At 47.5% G+C, this 20,406-nt stretch overlaps 1 protein-coding gene across 1 annotated transcript in view; it reads right to left on the minus strand.

Moving 5' to 3' along the window:
• The window catches only part of OTUD7A (OTU deubiquitinase 7A), a 373,732-nt gene that overhangs the window by 8,887 nt on the left and 344,439 nt on the right, over window positions 1-20,406 (minus strand). The window contains exons 12-14 of the mRNA XM_032391280.1: window positions 3,346-3,460; window positions 3,103-3,187; window positions 14-808 (exon numbers count right to left, since the gene is read on the minus strand). Coding sequence (XP_032247171.1) covers window positions 14-808; window positions 3,103-3,187; window positions 3,346-3,460 — 995 coding nt within the window. The remainder of the gene's footprint in view (window positions 1-13; window positions 809-3,102; window positions 3,188-3,345; window positions 3,461-20,406) is intronic.

Below are 20,406 nucleotides of genomic sequence, written 5' to 3' on the forward strand. Positions count from 1 at the left end.
TGAGCTTGAGCACCAGCTGCGTGGGCGGCCCGGCCGGCGGGCCCGGCGAGGCGCGCTCGGCACCCGGCGCGCCCTCGGTCTCTGGCCTGCGCGGCGGCCGCTTGGCCGTGGAGGCGGCGGCGGCCGCGGCGGCGTCGCGGCGCCGCTGCTCCTGCTCGGCGCTGAAGCGCTCCTGCGCGCTGGTCAGGTAGTAGCCTATCATCTCCTCGTGGAACTGGTGCCGGTGGCTGGTGAGCAGCAGGCCGGCGAAGATGAACTTGCGCTCGCCCTGCATGGCGGCGCGCAGGATGTTGAGGCTCAGCTTCACGTCCGTGCTGTACTTCCAGGCGTCGCCCCGCGGCCCGCCGCCCTTTTCGGCCGGCGACGCCCCGGCCGCCTTGTCCGTGGGCGACGGCGTGGTCTTCTCCGACGGCGACGTGCTCGCCGACGCGCCCGACTCCTCCTTGCTGCCCTTGCGCGACTTGGTCTTCTTCTCCTTGCCGCGCTCGGGTGCGTCGCCGTTCTTGCCGTTGGCGGAGTTGGCACGGCCCATCTTGCCGTGCACCAGGCCGCCCAGGCCGCCCATGTTTTTCTTTAGCTTGATGCCCAGCGTCTTGCTGAAGCTGCCCAGCTTGTTGGCCACAGAGTCCGCGCGGGTCTTGTCCTTCTCTTTGCGCTGCTTCTCCTTCTCCTTGTCCTTGCCGTTCTTGCCATTATTGCTGTTGGAATTGCTGCACACCGAGTCCCGGTCCGAGTCCAGGGAGTCGGCCAGGGACTGCACGTCCTCCCCCACTGAGGCTGTTGGGGATTCCGGTTGTGCCAGAGGGGCCTGTAGCGGGAGAGGGAGGTCAGGGAAGGAAGGAGGTTAGAGATGAGCCGTCCCCACGTGGGACCAACAAAGGCAGACCACCCCAGCTCCCAGGCTGCTATATTGGGGCCCTGGGGTCTCACTGCCCCAATCCAGGATGCCTTTTTGGTGAGTTCAGGTTGCTGGTAGCCTGGAACCCCGAGGCGGGGAGTTTGGGCAAGGTGCAGATACCCACCTGGCTCTGAGCTCCAGAGCCTCTGTACATTTTAGACTTAACCATGCCCAGACTCTGCCCTTCTAACCCTGGCTAGGCTGGTCTATGACCAGACACAGGTCCCAGCCGGCTTCTAGAGCGAGAGGCCTGGTAAGGATCACACTTCACCTGCATCTCTCCTACAAATGTGTCTCACCTATTCGTTCCAGGCAGGGGATAGACATCTTGCCCTCATGTTGCAACAAAAATGCTCTTAGTTCTGGGGATGACCATTTTACTCTAGGGGTTCCTTTCTCAGATTGGCAATGTGGAATGTTAAACTGAGGATTCTGAAATAGGACCTGGGCTTAGCAGGAAAGATGTTACCATTCCCAGAGAAAGGGGACCTAGGGTGTGAGGAGGGAGCATCTCTGTGAACACCTTGGACAAGGCCCACTGTCAGCCAGTGAGGAGGGCAAGGCCAGTGTGGACACCTGGTCAGGACCATGGGGTAGGTGGAGAGCCTGAGAAGGGCGATGAGTGGAACCTGCTGCTGCCTTGTGGAGGTTCCTTGAGGGAGAATTCAGACAGCATCATTGGGTGAACACCAGGGACCTCATACTAGAAGCTGAGTGGCAGGAACTGGTGCTCACCCCTAAATGGGCTTTTCCTGGCATCTAGGGGAAGAGCCTGGGAGAAGGCACCATTGTTCTGTCATTTTATTTTTGTCCCCTCCCTCCCCAGGCAGGTCCAGGAGAGGGGTCCAAGAGACCTCTTGCAGCCAAGTCCCCAGAAGCAAGCAGGAGCCAGCCCCCACCACCTACCAGCCTGAAATTCCTTCCTTCCTCTTCCCACCCTGTCCTGGGTCTGGAAGGAGGTAGAGGTCTCAAAATGGTTTGTCAGTGACACAGAAGGGCAGAAGCTCAGGGGTTTGGCCCAGGAAAGGGGGGTGTGGTTGGTGCTGGCAGTGCCCATTGGTGGGAGCCCAGTGAGTAAGGAGCCCTGGCTGAAATGTCCTCGGGCTGGAAGGGTCATTGCCAGGCCCTGAATGTGACATGGGGGCCACCATGGCTTGGCAAGGAGTCCTGCTCATTGTGGTGCTGAGCTGTGTCCCAGCCCAAGAGCCTCCTGATTCTAGATCTAGAGCTGCTGCCTTCACACCATGTGTGTGTGCTAGGAAAGAACACCCCGGCAACACTGGCATTATCCAGGCGGTTGACAGGTCACTGTGGAGGTTAAGAGGCAGGACTCTGGAGCCAGGCTGCCACCAACTGTCCCTTGTGTCCTCAGTAAAATGGGATATCAGTACCTGCCTCCAGGAGCCCTATGAAGATTAAATACAGGTAAAGGCTGGTGTATGAAAACATCCTGAGCAGTGCCTGGCATAGCCCCGTGACTGACTCTGGGCCAGGCACCACCCTACTGCCTTCCTCCGGTCACTCCTTTGATACTGCTTATGAGTCCCATGGCATGGCCAATGGCCAAGTCTACTGGTGTCTGAGGGGGGCTTTTTTTTGTTTTTACAAACCCCTTTCACTGAGGGTTCACTATTGAGATAACAAAAACATCAATCACTTAAAGTGAATCCTTAGCATCGGGAAGCAGGGACAGAGCAGACTCTCCCTGGGGGGAAGGGGGCGCATGGGGGCGGATAGGCCCTCTTCTCACTGCCCTCCCAGAGGACGGAGAAGGAGGAGAGAAGGGGGCGCTGAGGAATTGCGCTCCCGGTTCCCTGACTTTTCCAAGGACCCACACACAGTTTATAATTAATTCGCTCCGCTGCAGCACATCGTGTTCCGATCTCGGCTGAGATAGTTTTGTGTTGTGACTTGCCTACGGTTTTCTGAGTGGGTGTGTTTATTCCTCTCCTTCTGGAGAAAATAAAGGGACCAAAAGAAAAAAAAATCCCCAACAACCATCCCCTAGCCGGAGCGCGCGCCTACATAGAGCAGCAAGCACGCGTGCACACAGGCGCCGGCTAAACCCGAGCCACTTCTGGCCAGAGCCAGGGCGGGTGGGCGGCCGGGCGGGCGCCGGGGAGCCCAGCCCCCGCCCGCGCTGGCGGCGAGCGAGCGGCCAGGACCCAACCAGCCGGTCGGGGCCGGGCGCACGCCAGGCTCACCCGGGTCTCCGAGGGGATCCGGATCCACGTCACATTCATGTAGCTGTGCAGAAGGTTCAGCTTGGCTTCGAGCGACAGGATCAGGCTGGTGAGAGAAGAACACCGAGTGAAACGCGCCGCCGCGGGCCCGCGCTCGCCCGCACGCACCCCGCCCGCCGGCCCGCCAGCTGTCCCAGGAGGAGGAAAACCGGGCGACCGCCGCCCTTTAGGGCGTTGGGGGAGGGACGCGGGGGAGGGGCTCACTGGGCTAGCCGGGCGTTATCGTTGTCGTCCTTCCCCCACTCCCAGTCCTTCCCGGGGTCCACTGCAAAGTGCAGAGGCAGCAGCTTGTGCTCCGAATCCGTCAGGGGGATCACGGCTGGAACAGAAGAGAGAAACGCGGTGCCAGGTGGCCCACGGGCGGGCCGGGAGGCTCCAGGCCCCAGCAGCCCCCAGGGAGGCCAGGAAAGGGAGTCCCAAGCCCAAGGGTCTCCTTAATTAAGGAAACCGAACGGAGACGAACACAGACCATCTGTGCCAGCAGGAGCGTTAAGACCACAGGTGTCAAAACCACTACTGATAGTTTAGAATACTTGGTATTTATTGTGGACGTGGAAGAGCAGCTGGAGACATCACCAGCACTCTGCTAACGACTTGGGGCTGTCAGAAGGCAGGTACCGCGGTTGGGCAGCAGACAAAAAAGGCCGTGGCTGTTTCTGTAATTTCGGAGGAAGGACCCAAGCCGGGCTCTTGGTCACCTCACGGTGTACAAATTAGGCAAGTAAGGGCTGCCTGCCCATCTGCTCATTTGTGAGCTCATTCAATAATTCTGCATCAGTTCGGGGAGGGGGGGTGGGTGGGAGCTCCCAGAGGGAGCTCACCGGTAGCAACAAAAAAATCTCATATCTCTGGTGGTGTTAAGTACCCTGCAAAGTAAACAGCAGACTCGTGGGGAGCTAGGGCAAGCCCTTCTAGGGCGGGTCGGGGCGGCTTCCGAGGAAGTTACGTGTAGGCGGGAACTGCAGCGAGGAGAGACCTCACCCAGGGACCCATTCACCACAAACACTCCTGAGGGAAACGCCCACCTGGGGGAAGTCTTGGCGCATCTCAGAAAGGCTGGGGCGGAGTGGGGTGTTCACAGGGTTTGCCTGGAGCTGCTAGAAGCTTCCGAGCTGCTGTGGGACCCAGTGCCCAGTGAGAACAGAACAGCTTGAACAGCTTGCTCCTCCCCTGGGTTTACCCTACCTCCGCCTCCTCACTCTGTCCGCCCCCCCGCCCCCCGCCCCTTGGTGGCCATGAGCCTGGTGTCATTTCCCATGATTCATGGCAAGGGTGTCACGGCAAGAACAAAAAGGCAAATAAGTAAATAAAATCTATGACTGAATACCATTAAAAGTGGACTTTCTAATAAAAAAAATTGCAAACGCCGACTCACTGCTGCCCTCCAGTGTTGCTAAGGAGAAAATATGAGCACAAATAATCCTCTACTACGATATAAAGGAAACACTACTTTGCTGGGGCGGGGGCGGTGTTTCTGTTTAAAGTGGCTGGGGACTGGCAGTACTGTGCTCTGGTTTGGTTGGTCAAGGGCAACTGGGTTCTGCCTTGACATGGCCATGACACACAGGCTGCCCCTCCCAGGGCTGAGCTGCAGGGTAGTCACACTCGGGGAGGAGGGCTGCAGGGCTGGTTCAGGACCTGCCTCCCTTGGGCCAGCCCAGAAGCCTGTCCACAGTTCCACAGCTCAACACAAAGGCAGAGAGAGAGTTGGCCTGGCTTCCCATCCACTGGGAAGGGGTGGGGATGGCAGTGGATCCTTCTGTAGACACTTGCTAGGGCAGCACAGCTCCCTGGGGTGCTTGATAAAGCACTGATTCCAGGCCCCCATCCAGATGGCCAAACCAGAGTGTCCAGGAAAAGGAGCCAAGGACTATATTTTAATTAAGCATCCTCTGTGGTTTTTAAAATCATGCAAATTTGGAAAACATTGTCCTAGAGCAGTAATCTGTTTGAAGTAATCACTGTGGGTACAACTTGGGCAATTTGGGAATGGCTGTCCACTCCCTTCCCAGGGGAGGGGTGCTACTGGGAGGTGTCTGCCCAGCCCCCAGCACTTAACAGGTGCCTGGCTGCATGGATGGCATGAGAGCAGAAGCACCGTGGGAGGTGCTGGGCAGTGTGGTTAGGTGTGGGCGGCCTTCTCCCCACACCCCTCCCCATCCTCCTGTATGCTGAAAAGATGGCAGGGGTGAGCTTCTGACTTCCCCACTTGGAGAAGGTCTGCTTGCCAATCAGGAACACCTGTTCTAGACTTTATTTGCATGAGAACCAAACTTTTCTCACTATGATTTTGGTTTGTTTGTTCCAGGTAAACCAACTAAAGTAGTACAGATCTACATGCCCCTCAGCCTCAACTCCCTACCACGGGGCTCCTGGGAATTTTTATCCTCAATGGTTGGATTGAAACTGACTCCCTGGGCTGCCCCCTGCTGAGCAGAAGGTTGGACTCAACTGAAGTTGCTAGAGCCTGACCACCTAGCAGGGTCTTGGCAGCCTCTCAGCACGAATGTTAGTGGGGTAGGGGTCAGGTACTCAGAGAGGTTCTAGGGACATTGCAACACAAAAGGCATCTTCTCTGCAGAGCGTACAGCTAGGGCATGTGGGCGAGGGCCAGGGCTGGAGGGACCGAGAGCCCAATCCGTAGCTGCACAGTCCAGGAAGGCCTTGAGAACAGGCCCTACCTGCAAGCATTAGCTGCTTTGGATGCCTCTGCTTCCCACTTTACACATTGACTTTTCCCAATTGGAAACCTGGCCTCACCCTGTGAGATATGTAGTGATGTGACGGCTTGCCCTCTGGTGGCAGTGTCAGGAACAGCAAATGCTTTTCAAAATAAGCCAGCAAATTCTTTCCTTGAAAAGGATCTCCTATCTTTTAACCTGAAAACATACAGACACCATCTCAAACCAGCCTGGACATATTTTCAGTACTTATTTTCCAAAAATGAATGGACACTTCTGGTTTCTGTTTCCAGGAGAGTGTGGTGCTATCATTACAACAATAACAACAAGCTAGACAAACTGCAGATACACAACTTTCCTTTAACCCATTAGAGAGCAGAAGTCCCAGGGGAACCAGCTAACTCCAAATCTAAGGACAGCTGGGTGCATAAAGGAGAAATGGACATGACTTTCACTGGGGCAGATTCAGTGGGACTGCAGTAAAAAGAATTCAGCTAAAAATTGTTGATAAATTGGTAAAGGAAGAATGTAGCCTAGTGAAAGAAAGAATATTTAGAACCCTGGGGGCTACTGATATAAGGGAAATTCAAATGTACTTGTCGACCCCTTTTCATGGGACCCAACCTGGTGCTCATAAAAAGATTGGCAAGAATTCAGAGAAAGTGTCCTCCATAGATCTTTCTCTCCTATCTATACTAAAGAACAAAAGCTTAAGTTGGGAGGGCAGGGCAACAAACACTGTTGGCCTTAGGGCACTGGGGTCTTTCCCCAGTGAAGCTTGAGGTGGAAGGAGGAAATAAGAAAAAAAAAAACAACCCTCTTTTTCCCTGGGGGAGGGGCAGGAACACACGCTGAGCCCAGAACTATAGCTGGGGGAGATCACTCCCTTTTCAAGATCCAGGGACACAATACCTGCCTAAGACAGAAGCTTAATTAGATTAACAAAAACATCCCCCTTCCTGCTCCCATTTTCACACCCAGGCTAACAAGCTGCAAGTAATAGCAGAAGAGGGACAAGAGTTTGAAGGAAGGGTGCAGCAAACAGCGAGAAAAACCTTCTGGCAAAATACAACATATCACTAGTGAAATCTGAAGGCTGAGTGCACTAAGGGTAACCAAAGCAGCAATGAAACCAAAACCAACCTCAAGTCCTGACTAGACTGATGTAAACCCCACACTAAAGACCTAGCAAAAGGTAAGGCACACTTAGTTCCAAGAATCAAAATGATGTACCTTAGTCTTTACTGTCCTACTCAAGATGTCTGGCTTTCAACAGAAAACTGCTAGCATAAGAAAAGACAAGAACCCCCTCTTCCCCAATATGTTGACAAGAGACAAAGCATTTGACAGAACAAGACTCAGATATGATACAGGTATTGAAACTCTCAGACATGGAATTTAGAATAATTGATTAATAAGTTGAATACTCTAATAGAAAAGGGGATACCATGCAAGACTTGATGATTAATTTCTCTCCAGCAGAGAGAAGAAATTTACAAGAAAGAATCAAATGGAAATGCTAGAAATGAAAAAACACAGTGAGAGAGATGAAGAATGACTTCAAGGGGCTGATCAGTACACTTTACACAACTGAGAAAAGAGTCTGTGAACATCAAGATGTGTCAATAGAAGTTACCCAAATTGAAACACAGAAAGAAAAAAAAGAGTTGGGGGGGGATGCACAACAGAATACCCAAGAGGTGTGGGGCAATACCAGACAGCCTAAGATCTGTGTTAAGTATAATCCCAGAGAGAACCCAAGACAAGGGATATTTAAAGAAATAATGGCTGACAAACATTTCCACTGTGAATGACAAATACCACCATAGAGCCAAGAAGCTAAGGAAAAACCAAGGAGGAAAACAATACCACCACCACCACCACCAAAAATAACCCTACACTTAGAATATTTAAGCTGTTTAAAACCAAAGACAAAATCATAAAGGCAGCAAGAGGAAAAAGGCACATTACATACAGAGAAACAAAGATAAGAAACACAGCAGACTTTTCATGATAAAACAGGTAAGCCAGAAGACAACAGAGTGACATCTTTAAAGCACTGAAATAAAAAACTGCTCATCCATAATTCTATACCCAGAAAAAATATCTCTGAAACATGAAGGAGACATACTTTCTCCAACAAAAATAAAAAAATTAATTGCCTACAGAACTGCACTAAAAAAAAATGTATATATATTGCACTAGGAAATATTAAAAGAAATTGGAAATTGTTTAAGGGGAAGGAATATGCTATCAGTAGAAACCTGGATTTTACATAACAAAATGAAAAGTAAAAGAAGTGGAATAAATGAATATGAAAATAAAACTCATTTTTCTTCCTTTCAATTGTTCTAAGAGACTAAGGTAAAGAGAGATGCAGTGTATTATGTGTTTATAGCATATGTAAAAGTAAAATGCTTGACGGTAATGGCACAAAGGATGGGAGGGGGGGATTGGGAATAAACTGTCATAAGATCCTTATACAATACATGAAGTAGAATATTACTTGAAAATAGAATCTAATTAATTAAAGATGTTTATTGTAAACTCCAGGGAAATCACTAATAATGAAAAATAGAGCCATAGTAAGTCAATAGTGGAGATAAAAAGGAGCCATCAAGAAACTCATTTAACCCAAAACTCACTTATCCAACCATATGATTATTACCATTAAATGTCAATAGTCAAAAAATACCAATATAAAAGCAAAATTGTCAGAATGGATAGAAAAAGCAATACTCAATTCTACTGACTACAAGAAATTCATTTTAAATATAAAGACAGAAAAACTAATGATGTACTATATGTTGGCTAATTGAATTTAAATAAAAAATAACAAAAAAAAGGAAAAATAAATAGATATGAAGACACAGGTAGGTTAAAAGATATTCACTAAGTATAAAAAAGCTAGAGTGACTCTGTTAATGTCAGACGAAGTAGACTCCAGAAGCAGGACTGTTACCAAAGATATAGAGAAACATTATGTAATGATATAGGCCCAATTCTCCAAGAAAACATCACAGTCCTACATGTGTGCGTGCTCTTAATGACAGAGCTTCAGAGTACTAAAAGCAAATATTAACAAAAATGAAAGGAGAAACAGACAAATCCATTATGGTTAGAGACTTCATCATTTTTCTCTTAGTAATTGACAGAATAAGTAGATAGAATATCAGCAAGGATGCAGAAGACCTGAACATCATCAGAGAACTTCAATGAATTGACATTTATAGAATGCAACAAGAGCAGAACACATTATTTTCAAGGGTACATGAAATATTCACCAAGATAGAACACATTCTTAGCCCACCTTACAAATTTAAAAGAATAGAAATCATAAAAAGTTTGTTCTCAGATCATTACTAAATAAAACGATAAACATATAACAGAAGATATTTGGAGACTCCTCAACTATTTGGAACTTAAACAACATGCTTCTAAATAATCCACGGGTCAAAGAGGAAGTCTCAAAGGGACTTACAAAAATAGTTTGAACACAATGAAATGGAAATACAACATATCAAAATTTGTGTGATGTAACTAATCTGTGCTTAGGGGAAAATTTATGCAACTAAAATGCTTATATTAGATAAGAAGAAAAGTTCCCAGTTTGTAGTCCAAATTTCTGCTTTAAGAAGCTAAAAAAAAAAAAAAAAAAAGCAAATTAAACTCAAGGTGGGGAGGAGGGAAATAATAAAGATTAGAGCAGAAATCAATGAAACTAAAAAGAGAAATAGACAAATCAGTGAAATCAAGAGCTGTTTCTTGGAAAAGACACATAAAAAACAACAAAAGATTATCCAAATTCATATTTTAAGAAGTTAGGATAAATGGTAGACTATAGGCTTTTAAATGATCTTAAGCTGTTAATATTCCTGCTGGTCAGTACACATTTATCATACCTTAAGACCACATTTTAGAATGTTGAACTTTTCATTGTTAGATGATTGTAGATTTAAATGGAGTTGTAAGAAATAATGCAGAGAGATCCTGTGTACCCATCCCCTAGGTGCCTCCAAGCTAACATCTTGTATAACTGGAGTACAATATCACAGCCAGGATATAGACCTTGGTACACTCCATTTCTCTGCAATTGTCTTTCTCTACAATTCAGATTGTATAAATTTTCCATGCATTCATTTGTGTGTGTGTATGTGTATTTGGTTCTATGAAATTTTATCACATGTGTAGATTTGTGTAATGCTCTCAATCAAGATACAGAATGATTGCATCACTACAAGGGTCCCTCGTGCTACCCTTTTATGAACACACCCACTTCCTTTCAGCACTTCATTCCTGTTCCTAATCCTTGTCCACCACTGTGACGGATGATTTTATATGTCAACTTGACTGGGTTAAGGGGTGCCCAGATAGCTAGTAAAACATATTTAGCGTATTTCTAGAGGAGATTAGGATTTGAATTGGTAGACTGAGAAAAGAAGATCATCCTCACCAGTGTGAACAGGCATCATCCATCATTCAGGACTCAGAACAAAAAGTGGAGGAAGGAGGAATTTGCTCTTTTGCTTGAGCTGGGATATCCAGCTTCTCCTGCCCTTGGACATTGATGCTACTGGTTCTTGGGCCTTCAGACTCCAATGGGAAATTGTACCAGTGGCCCCCACTTCTTGGGCCTTTGGACTCAGAACTGAAATATACCCCTGGCTTTCCTGGTTCTCCAGCTTGCAGATGGCAGGCAGATGGTGAGACTTCTTGGCCTCCAGAATTGTGTGAGCCAATTCCTAAAATAAATCTCTTCTTATATATATCTGTGTATATCCTACTGGTTCTGCTTCTCTGGAGATCGATGATTAAGAGAACCACTCATCTGTACTCCATCTTTATAGTTTGGCCATTTCAAGGATTCTACATAACTGGCATCATATAGTATGTAATCTTTTGGGATTGACTTTTTTAATTCACCATAATTCCTTTGAGATCCACCCAAGTCATTGCCTGTATCATATTCATTTCTCGGCACTGCTGAGCAGGATCCCACGGTATGGATGTACCATAATTTCTTTAACCATTCACCCAGGAAAGACATTTTTTTTTTCCCCCAGGAAAGACATTTGGGTTGTTTCCAGTTTTGGGCTATTACCAATAAAGCTACTACAAACATTTGTGTATACGCTTTGGTGTGATCATAAATTTTCATTTCTTTGGGATACAATTTTTTTCTTCTATGTCTGGGTCATATGGTAAGTGATATGTAGTCTCATAAGAAACTGCCAAACTGTTTTCTAGAGTTTTACATCCCTACCAGCAACATATGAGAGATTTGGTTGCTCCACATCCTCTCCAGCATTTGTTATTATCACTTTTTAAAATTTTAGTCATTCTGATAGGTGTGTAGTGATAGCTCATTGTGGTTCTAATGCTGAACATCCTTCTATGTGCTTATTTGCCATCTGTATCTCCTTTTCGGTGATATGTCTGTTCATGGCTTTTCTCCATTTTTTAATTTGGATTGTCTGTTATTCTTTACTGTTGAATTTTGATAGTTCATTGTATACTTTAGATACAAATCCTTTGTTGATATGGGGTTTTAAAATAGTTTCTCCCACTCTATAGCTTGTCTTTTCACTTAATAGTTGTTGTTTTGTTCATTTGTTTTTTTTTTTTTTTTTTTTTTTTTTTTTGTGGAACAGAGGTCCAATTCATCAGTTTTTCCTTTTTTTGGATCATGCTTTTGGGTCATGGCTAAGAGCTCTTTGCCTAACCCTGGGTCCTCATATTTTCTTTGAAGTTTTATAGTTGTACATTTTATATTTATTCTATGATTCATTTTGAGTTAATTTTTGTATTATTAAGACTCAGATTCAGGTTCATATTTTTGCTTACGGATGTCCAATTGCTTTATCACCATTTGTGGAAAAGACTCTCCATCCTCCATTGAGTTGACTTTGTTCCTTTGCCAAAAATCAGCTGAGTATATTTGTGCGGTGTTATTTCTGGGTTCTATATTCTTACCATTGATCTGTGTGTCTAGCCCTCAGTCAGTACCAGGCACTATGTCAGGAGCTCTATATTCATTACTTAAAATTCTTTCACCAGTTAAAGGATTCTTGTTCCAATTTTCCAGAAGAGGAAATGAAGGCTCTGGTACATAAATAACTTGCCCATGCCAAAGTTAAAGTTGTGATTTAAATGTAGGTCTGCCTTACTCCACAATGTACAGTTGTTTTTTTTTTTTTCTATTATGTCACACTGCCTTTCTCTGAATTACCTAAAGTTAGTTCACTGGGAACATCTAATCTTATTCATTCTTTATTCATTCAACATTTATTAAATACCTCTCAGGTGTCTTGATGCTAGAGACACAAAGATGAATAAGATATCATGCCTGGCTTCAAGATGTTCAGGATCTGAATGATGAAGAACAGGGACCCTCCAAAAAGCAATCTTCGTTGTCCCCTTTCTCTCCCTGCTCCCACCTCCCACCACGGCCACAGCTCTGTTCTCTGTCTGTGAACAGGCTCTGGTTAGCCTGCTGTAGAGTCCCTGGGGGGACAAGGACTTTGCATTCTTGTACCTCTGGGAAAAATCAGACCCACTTTATTAGGATTTGCTTCATGAAACCTTGATCTGCAAAGCAATGGCAGTCCTTTACCTCTGACTACTACAAGAAAAGGGGTTAGTTCCTGGTGGATGAGCCACCCATAGCCTCACACTCCAAACTGCCCACTGGTTTCTGATGGGGCAAAGGTTTCTTTCCTACAGAACTTTCCCCCAGTAAAATGTCCCCTGAAGAAACTCTCTTAGTGGACGGACCTCAGGTTACCAGGAAGTTGTCCATTTTCTCTGGTCATATGTGGTACCACCAAGGACTCTAATCCTGGGGAGCAGGCTGCCCCTAGTGTTGCCTGTTCAGGCCCTTGGTGGATGGTGCTGTGTCATTGTGAGCACACCATGCTGTGTCTGTCCCTTCCAGTCTAGCCTGGCCACACTGCTGCTATCATTATACAGTTCAGGTACTTGGCACATTAAGTACCCATGAAGGCTTTCTATGAAAATCAAATGGATTCTTGGAAGGCAAGCTGAACTATGTGTAGGTAGGAGGGACTGGAGACCACGGGTGGGGCAGTGGGAACAGACTGTCCCAATGGGGAGGGTTTCTAGCACCAATATCGTTTAGAATTGTAGGCCATGGTGATGATGCAAAGCATTCCAACTTTGAGTCGGTTTTATTATTGTTTTAAAATTCTCTCTAGACAGTGCTCCTCCTTACTGTATACCCTGGGACTGGGTGCTCCCACTGACCCATCCTGGTACACCACTGTGTGAAAGAGAGAGCCAAGGAAGACTGGAAATAATCACTGTAAGAGCCCAGGAGAGTTTACACTTTGCATGGGCTTCGCTCCATTTGAAAGAAGTTAAAGGGGAACTGGTAGCAGGCACATTAGAGGTATGACACCTGGAAAAACAAACAACACTAGAAAGACGGTAACAACAAAAGGTGTCTAGTGCTTACTGTGCACATTCTACATGGAGTTGACTCATGTGATCCCAATGATCTGTGGAACCACCTTGCAGAAGAGGAAATGGAAGCCCAGAGGCACTAAGTGTCCTATCCTGTCATCCAGGTAGTTACCAAACCAGGATTTTAACTCAGGCCACTGGATTTCAGAGTCCCTGTCCTTCACCTCTGAGCATGAAGCTGAGGAATAAGGTACATTTGTGCTTTCAGTTAAAATGGTTCAGGTATGTCTGCAATATTTATAAATACACATATATATATATATACACACACACACATATAAACTTACATATATATAAATTGACTTTTCTACTTACTGAGTGCTTCTATCTGATATGCATGTTCACAATTTTGTGAATAGCTTCAGCTGGGTCAGTGTATCTCTGAAGCCCATCTACCAAACCCAGTGTAAAACCTGTGAGCTGTAGCAGAAAGGAGCCCAGGACTTCAGTTCACCGCGCAGCCCTACTGAGTGGGTCAAGAGAGGGAGCAGGACTGGGGATGACTTTTGTCCCACTTTCACTAAACTTCAGGGTTTTGTGAAAGTCAAAGGAGGTAGTGTATGGGGGGCGGGGTTTGGGAAAAGGCAAAATGAAAAGCTAAGTGTGATAAATCCCTCATCTAAGAGGTATCTCGCTATGGTGGAGGACTCTTGAAAATGCCTTGGGAGACGCAGAAATTTTTGAGGGCCATGGGGGAGTGCAGCCCACCCTTTGTCCTCACTCGCAGACCCCACCTCCTGGGACTATCAGGATGGGTCAGGATGGCTCTAAGGCATTCATGGTTGAGTCATTTTCCTCTTGTCTGTGACTTCTGAGACAAAGTCTGGAATAAAATCTGCTCAATGAGATGTAAGAGGAAGTCAGCTGGAAGATTCCTAGTTAAAAGCAACACAAAGGAGGGCCAGGCTCTTTTCTGACCTCCCCATGTTTTACGTGAGGATATAATGCTTGGAGCTACAACAGTCATATGACCAATGAGGGACAATTACGGGACAAAAGGCAACAAGCCAAGGAGAGTGTATAGACAGAAAGGGCCCAGGTCTTTGATGAGTGTCAGGTCCCAAATCAACTGACTGCTGGTCATCAGATTTCTCATTACATGGGACTCTAAACTTCTTTATTCTTTGTGTCATTGTGAGTGTTTTCTCTTACTTGCAGCCCATATCCTCCTGAGATGGAATCTGGTTCCTATGATGTGGCACTTTGAAGGGAGGAGGGACATGGGGAGTGAGAATCCCACTGCTTGGGGACAAAAAGTCTTTGTCTCTGTGAAGCAGGTCCAAGATGCACAGGTGAGCAGTCACCCATTGTTTCTGTGGACACAGAGCTCTGCCAACCAAGGTTGTAATGCTAGGAACATAAAACAAACACATAAAACAATCATAAGATGATTGTATTGCTGGCTATTGCTTGTTGCTTTCCGGTCATGGGTTACATGATGAGCTCAGGCTAAAGGTAGCGTGTTGGAAAGTAGAGGATGAGTGGGAGATACGGCCTGGCCTCTGCCTGGGGGGCTGGGGTCTCTCCTGCACAACTCCCTTTAGGGATAAAAGGGGCTGTGTCAGATGGTGGGTGATATCCTGCCCTTAAGGCAGATGCCAGCCCCCTGAAGATGGAGCTGGGCAGGGTACCAAGTTCACAGGTCACAGACACAAATTCTCCAGCTTAACGTTTATACGTAGATATGGTCTTTGGCTTGGTCAGTAGTCTATGGAATAAACTTGCTATAGACTGAATATGTCCTCCCAAATTCATATATTGGAACTTAACTCCTAATGTGATGGTATTTGTAGATGGGGCCTCTGGGAGGTGATTAGGTCATAAGGGTGGAGCCCCCATAACTGGGATCAGTGCCTTTGTAAGAAGAAACACAAGAGAGCGTGCTTTCTGTCTCTGTCTCTCTCTCTCTGCCGTGTGAGTACAAGAGAAGGCAGCCACCTGCAAACCAGGAAGAGGTTCCTCACCTGACATGGGATCTGCTAGGGCCGTGATCTTGCACTTCCAACCTTAGAATTGTGAGAGATAACATTTCTTTTGTTTAAGCCACTCGGTCTATGGTACTTTTTTATAGCAGCCTGAATGGACTCAGACAAAACTGGAAAAAATGCAGATTGGAATTCAGGGAATTGTACTGCCAAAGAAATGCTCAGGCTAAGGAAGCTCAACCTCTGGGCTCCTGAACACCCAGGGTGGGTGGTGACAGTCTCAGCCCCCAGTGAGTGTCCTTGGTGCATGCACCAGACATGGACCTCAGGGTCTTCTCATGCTGTCATGCTGGCTGACCAAAAAGCTTGCTCCCCACGTCCAGAAGGACAAGATAGACAGGTGCCCCATGCTTTGCTTCTCTCCCCTCTTCTGAGGGGGGTTGGGTGGGGAGCAGTGTTCCAGCAACACATGCCCAAGGACCACACATAGAACCTGTAGGTCCACAAAGAGCCCAGTGCAGCCTGATGGAGAGGCCTGCAACATGATGTGCAGATGGGGCTGGGGCTGATTCAGGAGTCAAGGGAAATGGTGGCTGGTATGCTCCTGGGGGAGTGCTCTTCATGTGCCATGGAAGGCATGGCTGGGGAGCCAGGTGTCTGGCCTGCTGTGGAGCTCAGGAGGGGACAGGGTAGGGCTCATCAGGGGGGAGATGACATCAGGGCACATTCCTGCTTTCTTGTCTCTCTAGGCCCTCGGGATTTCTAGTCAGAAACTCTCGGCCAGTTCTTCCCACACAGTTGACTGTAGCTAGTATCCCTTTGGAAGCCAAGGACAGAGCTCCATAGCCTTGAAATCCTTCCTGCAGATCCTGGCTACCTGGTGGCTCTTTGCAGGGTTTGTGGGTCAAGAACCAATGTTAAAAACAATGGCCCTTGTCTAGTCCCCAGACCCTGGGGTGCAGGGGTCTGAGCTAAAATTCTAGATGCTCCCCACACCAGTTCTTCTTCCTCTTTCTCTGTAACAAGAAGCCTTTGCAGACAGGGGCTTCCTTCTAGGGGGCTGGGCTCTGGGCTGTAGGAAGAGCAGCAAAGGAACGTGGCTCGCAGTTCAGTGAGGCTGGCTGCAGACCACAGGGGGAAAGCAAAGCTGTGCTTTTTCCTCCTACCCTGAGCTTTATCTTTCAGTGGTAATCTGCAAATTGAGAAAGTGGTTAAAGAGAAGGGAAGCTAATTGCAAAGACAATGAAGGTAATTTGCATTTCTTAGGCACCTTCTGGTTTCTAAAGCCTTCTTGCTACTGTAAATTTATTTGATTCTTATAATGTCCTATAACTGGTGGGTTGTTCCATATTTTCTCCATTATTGTACTGAGACAGGTACACAGAATGGCCAATTTATTTGGAATATGATAAAGTGACTGAGTCAAGATCACTTTATTTTGGATTACTATATTTACAAAATTATATTATAAAATTCATTTAAATGGGATACTTAATAGTCATAACATGTGAAGAGAAATTTTTACTTAACAAGAGATGGGTGCTGTTTATTATAGACCAATCCTGTAAGAAAAACCATGGTTTGTTGTCAGATAGATTGGAAAGGAAATGTTAGACTCTATTTGGTTTGGGCAATAATGAAATATAGATCGACACTGAATTTAACTAAGAGCTGTGCATCGAATACAGATTAAAAACTGCTTTCATGAACTGTTATGTGGGGTTATTCTGTTTGGCTCCACAAAATCCCCAAATGACTCATTTTTATAAATACGGTATATTGTTTCTAAGTGGCAAGAGATAAAGTTTCAAGCTGCTCTTTGCAAACACTTTTTTCCTGCAAATATCACATTTTGGGGTGTACTGAGTAAATGAACAGCAAATCTGTAAACATTGGTCTTAGTTGTCTGGAGCTGACTGATGGCTGTATGAGCATCGCCGCCCATGTCCTTATTCACATTGGCATCCCCCCTCCATCTGTGACCAGTGGGATTTTTAGAGACTGCAGTATACTGCTTTCTAGGTAGTCTGAGTGGGAGGCCTGAAGGGACAAGGGCAGAGTTCCTTGAATTCTCTGTGGCCCTCAGGTTGTTTGCACTTAGGAGGAAAAAAAGTATTTAAATAATTACCTTATATATTGATTATTAAAAAAAGAATAGCCTCGAGTTGCCAGGTGCCAGATGCTGGTTTATCTCAAGCAAGATTTGATTTGGGGTACCACTTCCTGTACCCCCCTCTCTGGGAGATGCATGTTCCCCGATGACCACCCTCTTTGGTCAACTCTCCTTTTTGGAAGGCACACCATCCAACCTGTCCTAGCAACCCTTCATCAATTACAACTGCTCCCTGGGGAGCAGGGATGGTCCACCCTTCCTCAGTTTCCTCCTCTGTCAGGTGTGGATAGAAAATGGGGGGGGAGTTAATAGTTGTCCTTGGCAAGGACCTAGAATGGCACCTGCACACAGGAAGTGCATGCAAGTCCTGGTGTGACTATGGGGTGCAGAGCCAGCCCCAATGAGAATTTTACAGAGTCATTTGACATGTGGTGGCAGGGAAGCCCACAGGTGTCACGCCCGTGGGCCCCGGAGGATCCTCCCTGCAAGCTGAAAGACCAGGGCCCAGGGTGTCGGGGGCAAAGGACTAACATCCTCTCTTGGAGAAAGCGTGGATATGGAAGCTACCAAGAAAGGACACATCATTTTTATTTTAAGTCTTAAAATGGATTGGAAAAGCCTCGCACACTCAACTTGCCCACACCTGACCAATCTCTCCAGCCCCCAACCTTCCCTATGCAAGCCCTTGCCTCTCCCCAAGAACAACCCTGGTCTGCAGGACACAGGAAGGCTCTTGCATTTGAAGGCAGCTGACCTCAGCAGTGGGTGAGGAGTGGCCCAGGTGAGGCAGAAAGAGCTCTAAGAGCAGAACCTTTCAACAGGGAAGACAGATGGGAGGTTTAACGAATGCCTTTTGCATTTTTAAGCCTTCAGGAGCTTGCACACACAGATGAGACATGCCGGGCCAAGCAGGAGGAAATGCGTGATGGGAAGAAAGGAACCCCATGTCACAGCCTAGAATACATTTTTTCCCTGATTTTGAGGCTCCTAGAACATTGTTCCTGAGACACAAGGACAAGATGGCTGCCCACTGGGGCCTGTGATGACTGTATCTGTTGGCTTCTGTCCTGGGGTGCTGGGAGGTCTTGGGGAGCACCCTCCACAAGGTGCCCTTTGTGTGAGGCAGGGCACCATGGTGGCTTTGTGATAACCACACTTGACAGTGGGGGGATCAGCAGGTGTCCTGGAGCTTGACCTTCCCAATCTCACATCTCCCACCTCCCAGCCGACTCAGACTGCAGTCTGGGCCGCTTGCTCTTGAGCTTCCAGCCCCACTGTGGTCTGTGAGCCTCCTATATTGATCTCATGCTGGAAACTGCAGTGTGAATGTGGTTTCCATGTCCTTCTCCTCGCTGAGATGCCATGTGACTCGAGGGCACAGGCTGGGACTTTGTTTCGTTGCTCCAGCATCCTGCGTGGCATGAGGGGACACTGGGGGCATGACAAAGAGCCCCATCAATGCTGGCCCTGGGCTCTCCTCCAGGCTGGGGACACTGGTGCCTGAATTTGGGGCACCTGGCATTGGAGTTCATAGTGGCTGCCTCTCAGCCATCTCTGTAGGAGCCCAGGTCACCTGGTGAGAAAGGAATCCAACCCCAGGTACTCATACCAGGTTAGCCCATTTAACTGTCCCAGTCACAAGTTCCTGGAAGGTGTGCCATCATATAAACATTCTCAGGGAATATTTGTTGAAGAACATCCATGCAGCTCAGGTCCACAGGGTTGTGCAGGAGACACAGCCTGCCCCCTGACCATGGGCCACATCTGGCTCTCAGAATGCCTGGAACCCATGGCAGGGCTTTCATGCCCTCAAACATGTAGGTGGCAGTCCTGCCGTTTGCTCTGCGGGACCACCAGTGGGTTGCCCTCTTTCCCTGGGGTGGAGTTGTGAGGATTAGCCACACTCCAAATACCTGCTGGGCCGTGGTTCAACTAGAGCTTGCAGAAAATTACTTTTTGAAAAGTCCACCATCAGTTATAATGGGCCCTAGGATCCCTCCACACAGGCATTTGGGTATTGAGGGGCCAGGGAGCTCATCTACACTTAGTCAACTACTGATGGATGCACCATCTGTTGGTCAAGAAGGTGATGCCGACGAACTGAACCAGAAATGTCCAGACTGGATAAACTGAACCCAGAGGTTCTGCTCTTTGAATGGTCTCTTGGGCTCTGTATACACCAGGCGCCCTCCCCTTCTCTTCTCCACTTAGCGATGCCCTCTCACCCTCAGCCTTCCAGAGCACACATCAATTCATTCTCAGCTCTGGACACCTGGGCCTCCTCCGTGGGGCTAAGGGGGCTTCTTGCCAGGGCCAGGGCTAGCCAGTGCACATCCCTGCTTAAAGTGGGCTCTGCTGGGCTTGCCACATGGTTTCTTCTGTGAAATGCCACCTCCGCTGGGCGGCACCTTCATCTCTCCCCTCTGAGCTGAATCCCTGGGGTCCTCTTGGTCTCAAGGTTCCTCTCCATGTGACTGTGCACACGCTGAGGGTAGGTGCTGCCTGATCACTGCACCTCCCACGTAGCATTTGCACAGTCAATGCTCACCCAGATGTACTGAGCGACAGCTGACTATCTGAATTGCCCTGGGGCAATCAAATCCTTCAGTTATTGGTCATAACACTCTAGTCAGGAAGGATATCAGGACAGAGCAAAGGAAGTTCCAAAGAGAGGCGTAATGCACAGCTTGCAAGTGGGGAGCAGGTCATGGCTAGGTCTTCCTGCTGACGCTGCCCTTGCTCCATGCACCTGACTCTGGTTGGCATCTGTTTGGCAGCCACGTGTGATGTGAGAGAGAACCTCTCTGCCCCCAGCATTGGGTTCAGGCTGTGGGAAGAGACAGGCCTGATGGTGAGGGGACAGGAGAGGAAACTGGGGGGATTCCCTAGGCCGTATCTCTCCCTCTGGCCTCCTCCCGGGGACCAAGACCACAGAAGATTGGCAGAGGCACACTTTGGTCTCTCACCAGTGAGCAGGCATTTTCCTTTCTACCTTCTATAAAAGTTCCAGTAGGCATTTTCTTTCTCCTTTTCTTCGCCTTTAAAAAAACATTTCAAACAGTTT

Source organism: Phoca vitulina, unplaced genomic scaffold, assembly GCF_004348235.1.
Source record: "Phoca vitulina isolate PV1807 unplaced genomic scaffold, GSC_HSeal_1.0 scaffold61, whole genome shotgun sequence".
Lineage (NCBI taxonomy): Eukaryota > Metazoa > Chordata > Mammalia > Carnivora > Phocidae > Phoca > Phoca vitulina.